The sequence below is a fragment of the Pediculus humanus genome, genomic scaffold (assembly GCF_000006295.1).
Source record: "Pediculus humanus corporis 1103172107737 genomic scaffold, whole genome shotgun sequence".
Taxonomy (NCBI): Eukaryota; Metazoa; Arthropoda; class Insecta; order Psocodea; family Pediculidae; genus Pediculus; species Pediculus humanus.
Genome location: NW_002987340.1, coordinates 596,223 through 601,416, shown reverse-complemented (window position 1 = coordinate 601,416; position 5,194 = coordinate 596,223). Strand labels below are relative to the sequence as shown.

Sequence of the window (5,194 nt, the reverse complement as noted above, 5' to 3'; positions counted from 1 at the left end):
ATAAATAAATAAAATGATTGAATGTTTATATTAAAATTACATTGTTAAATAATACACATATATATAAATATATATATACGTAAAAAAAAAATTTGAAAGTTTTTTTGTATCGGGAAAATATTGTCGAATAATTAATTATATATATATATATAAATAAATAGTAAAAATAAAAAATTTAATTTAATTAGAAAATTATTAACATAACTAATTAATTAATTAATTTAACCTTCATTTATGCAATAATAATAATAATAATAATAATAATAATAATAATAATAAATAATTTTTTTTGTCCCCCTCCCATTAATTTTTTTAAGCCTCCCATGAATTTTATTCAATCCATACGGATTTAACGTGTATAAGAATAAAAATTTTTTTTTGTTTTATTTTAGTAGGAATAGAATATATAATTAATGGAACATTCTAGAATATTCCAGATGAATTATTACATAGAATAAAAGAAGACAAAAAAAAGAAAATTAATGTACTCCAGTCTCTGTTTACTGGAGAACCAATCGATACCGTTCGGACTACGTCGTTAACACACATATATATTTAATTCGATTATTATTATTATTGTTATTGTTATTATTATTATCATTATCATTATTATTGTTTTCCTTATGTTTACCAACTGGATTCATTTTAAATCTTTTTTTGTATCACGATGACGTAATCGGTGGGAAATTGAAAAATGAACGAGCCAATAATACATTTTTTTTATACGTTTGATTTTAATTAATTAATTAATAAATAAATTACCTTCTAGGATTTGTTTTTTTGTTATCTTTCGGATGATAAATGTGATGACATCCGGTGTTATTACGGATTTGTTTACTTCCGGTTCATATTTTTATTAAATTCATAAATCAAATTAATTAATTAATTAATTATACTTTATCAATTTTTGTGCTTTTCACGCACACATTTTATTATTGTTTCATAACTTTTACCCAACCAGTCAGTCGTGATTTGAAACGATAGATAATAATAATAATAATAATTAAATGAAAACTTTGAAAAAAAAAATTTTTTTCTTTTTTCTTCTTTTTTCTTCTTTTACTTGTTTTTTTTTCTTTTTTTCGAGAAAGCTTAAGAAGGCGACATTTCTTTTCGAAAGAAATGAAAGAATAATGGATGGATGGTAAAGGGTAGAACGGCGGAGGGGGAAGACGAGGGATGAGGAGTGGTGGGGGAGGAGGAGGGGGAGATGGAGAAAAAAAAAAGAAATTTTGAAAAGAATCTTAAAGAATCGAAGAAAGACTGTAAAAAATGGTTTTTCTTTTCAGTTTCTTTTTTAAGAAAGTCATGCGCCTTTCGAATTTTTATTTAAGAAAAATCCCTTCTCTTTTTTTCTTGGTGGGTACTGCGGGGGTGCCGCGACGCCCGACGTCTTGGGCGACCCACATAACCCCGCCCACAAACCTCCATAAGAAACGCCCCCCATCCCTTAAAAAAACCCCAAAAAACTGCCTCAACCGTTATTTTTCCAAGATGTTTTCTCCGGAAAAAGTTTTTTAGTTTCTTTTCGGTCGGGGCTACGGAGGGGCGAGGGCTACACAGATTGACAGTGCGAGGTGCTCGACGCGCATGCAACTCACTTCGCATGAGCTTTTTTTTCATTTTTATGTCGCGAAAAATAAAAGAAAAAAAAAAAGAAAGAAAAAGAACTCTCGAACCCTCCCCCCCCCTTCCTCGCGGTGGGCTTTTCGTTTTCGACAGCCTCTCGCACCCCTTATTTCGGTTGCGGTGTGGCGAAGCCGTGCCCACATCAGAGCCGAAACGGTCGCGGTGCGAACAAGATTGGCGGTTTTATTGCTTTCACTTACTGGTCGATTAAAAAAAAAAAAACGTGTGATGCCGTCGATACTTTGAACGGTTCCATATAGTCCGAAGCGAAGGCGGATGCGGATGCACCCCGGGACGGATGTAGATGGGTCGAGTCCCGCGGACTACCACGTGCTGACGGCGGAAGCTCTTGCCGAAAGAACTCTGGATGGTCTGCTGGCGGAGCACCCCGGAGAATTGGTCAGGACCGGGAGTCCGCACTTGGTGTGCACTATGCTTCCGCCCCACTGGCGTTCGAATAAAACATTACCGGTAGCGTTTAAAGTGGTAGCATTGGGTGAAGTACTCGACGGTACGTTGGTTACGGTCAGGGCCGGAAATGACGAAAATTTTTGCGGGGAGTTAAGAAATTGTACGGCGGTCATGAAGAATCAAGTGGCCAAATTTAACGATTTAAGATTCGTGGGAAGGAGCGGAAGAGGTAAGACGACATCTTTTTATCTTCTTTTACATTTTCCACCGTAATTTTTCATAAATGAAAACAAAATTACAGTAAAAATAAGTGATTTTTTTTTTTGAAAAAAATGGTGTAAGTTTTAAGAGAATTTAATCAGTTTAGGTTGACTTTAGTTAAGGGAAGCTGGTAAATGACTAAGGGAAGCCAACATCGACGTGTCTTTTGATTGCAGTTTATTTCTCGATGGGGGTTTTTTTTTTCTTGATTCTAAATCAAAAATAAATGCTAGGGTTTCATTCGATGAAGGGGAAGCTTGGCAAATAAAAGAAAAAAATAAAAAAAAAACAACAACGTTTCCACCACCACTGTTTTATTGATGATCAAAAAAGAAAAAAATATTAAAAATTTAGTAGCAGCAGCGGCAGCAACAGCAGCAGTAGCATTTGCTGCAGAAATTTTCATTTTTCTTTCTTTTTTTATTATTACATAGTTTTTTTTATATAGAAAGCAAGAAAAAGGTTTTTTACATTTTTCTTATTAAAACGAGTCATAAAAACTTTGGATGAAAACTCAAAAGAAAAAAAACAAAATTTTCCAACAGGTGCCATGTCAGATTAACGAATAAAATTTTTTCCTAAACTTTTAATTGACAAACATCAGAAATTTTGACATTAAGTAAACAAAAAAAAAAAAGATGGAGTAATTAGTAATGAAACCCAAAAATTTGGCGCACTTTATTTTGTTTCACACGCACTCACGCACACACACAAATCCGTGTAATTGACTTCTCGTTTGTAGTGTGTGTGTGTGTGAGGAAAATGAGAAAATTTTTATTAATAATAATAATGATCACTTTTCACGTAATTAATTACATTTAATTTTTTTTTTATTGTCTATAAAATACTATCATAATTATCATAACAAGATTTTAATCAAATATTTTATTTGTTGTTGTTTTTTTTATTACCTACGATTCGATTTTTATTTTTTTTTTTACACCCACGCATAAAATATTGTTTAAAAATTTTTTTAACCAAAATATGAAATTAAAACAAGACATGAAAATAAATTTTTTATTTTTTCTTTTTTTTATATTCAATTGTCTCAAGGGAAATTTCTTACACCGAGTTTTTTTTTTTTTTTTTTACGGCCCTCATTTTTCCTTTTTTTTCGTAAATTTTTATTTTATCGTTTGTTCGTGGCCGAATGGAACAAAAAAAATAATAATAATTTTTTTTTTTTTGCTCTCGTCCAGGTAAAAGTTTCACACTTACAATAATAATAAATAGTTCTCCTCCTCAAGTGGCTACATATGCAAAAGCAATTAAAGTTACCGTCGATGGTCCAAGAGAACCCAGATCGAAAACAAGTAAGTTAAACATTAAAAGATCCGAACCTTTTTTTTCTCATAGAATTTATTTTTAAAAAAATCATTATTATTATTATTGTTTTAGGACATCAACAATTTCATCCGTTTCATTTTGGTCCGAGACCTTTTCATTTTGGAAATCCACTGGATCCACAAAGAATAACCGATCCGATGGTTGGTTCATTACCATTTAAATTACCAGGTAAAATTTTTTTCTCTTTTTCTCTCTCTCTCTCTTTGTGCTTGACTAAAAATTTAAAAAAAAAATATCAAGTGGAAAATCTGGTGTGGGGAAGGGTGGGGTAGGGGAGGGACGAAAAAAGAAAAATAATATAATTACATAAATAATTTTTTTTTTTACTTTTATAGTAAAAGTTTTTACCTTTAAGCTTCCATCCATTAAAATTTTCGTTATAAGAAAAGGAAAATAGAAATAATCGAAAAGGTATTTAAGTTATCAAAAAGGATTACATTGGAACTTGAGAGGATTATTTTGAAACATAACTTTTCTGGGGATATAAATGCGGCTCCAAGGGAATATTTAGAGCTATATTTCAAAATAGGATAATAATTTTCCAAGGTTCATTTTCATTTTTTTCTCTTTTTCCTCTCTAGCTGGAGAGGGTATTTTTTTTCGTACTCGAGTCCTTTTTAAGCCAACGTTAATTGATTCATTGATTTTTTTTTTAACATTAATTTTTAATTTTATTGTTTAGCATAATTAATAAAAAATGCAAACAAAAAAAATTATTATTATTATTATTAAAATTAATTTTCTGTAAATTTTAGTACGGAAAATATTCACCCGATGGCAGAGTTTTCTATTTTTACATATATATTAATTTATATTTTGGTGGTTTAGTTACAATTTTCCTCACGTGAGTACTCTGCTGTACATATATTATTATTAATTATACATCCGGCCCCCCAAATATAAGTTTTCGGTAATAATAATTTCACGTAACCTAAATATTTTTATTGCTTTTTAAAACCTGTGATGTTACTCTGATAATTCAAGTTAATGCAATACGTTGATCGAAAAAAATCCTCCCCTTCTCCCCTTCCCCCGATATTATTATAATTTTTTTGTACGTGTAACTTTTTTCTTTTTCTTTTCTTTTCTTTTTATTTAAAATCTTGTCACGTAAACCAAAAAGGGGAGAAGAAAAACGATAGAGAGGGAGGGTTAAATCAAGAAAAAAAGCACAAACTAGGTCAATAGGGGTTTCCAGGAAAAAAAAACAGGGGATGAAATGTCATTTTTTTTTCTTTTTCTTTTCTTTTCTTTCTTTTTTTTAAAAATGTAATTACAATTAGTATAAGAGAAAGATTTGTTTTTTTTTTTTAAACAAATAATTACCTTGTTAATCACGTGTTAATTAAATTTTTTAAAAAAAATGACGTCACGTTCATGACGTCACGTTGTTTTTTAACGAAGCCATCAAATATATATATTTATTTATGTAAAAATATATAAGATTTTAAAATATTATTATCATTATTATTATTATTCGATGAAAATTATTTTTTCCGGAACGAATTTTTGCAAAATACAAAAATAATAATAATAATAATTATTA

At 30.1% G+C, this 5,194-nt stretch overlaps 1 protein-coding gene across 1 annotated transcript; it reads left to right on the top strand.

Moving 5' to 3' along the window:
* Window positions 1–1,911: 1,911 nt before the first annotated feature.
* Window positions 1,912–4,045, top strand: Phum_PHUM333340 (runx1, putative; the record flags this gene model as incomplete). Its single annotated transcript, XM_002427580.1, has 4 exons — window positions 1,912–2,269; window positions 3,501–3,614; window positions 3,700–3,816; window positions 3,984–4,045. 4 exons carry the CDS (start codon window positions 1,912–1,914, stop codon window positions 4,043–4,045), a joined length of 651 nt encoding a protein of 216 aa, XP_002427625.1.
* Window positions 4,046–5,194: the final 1,149 nt, after the last annotated feature.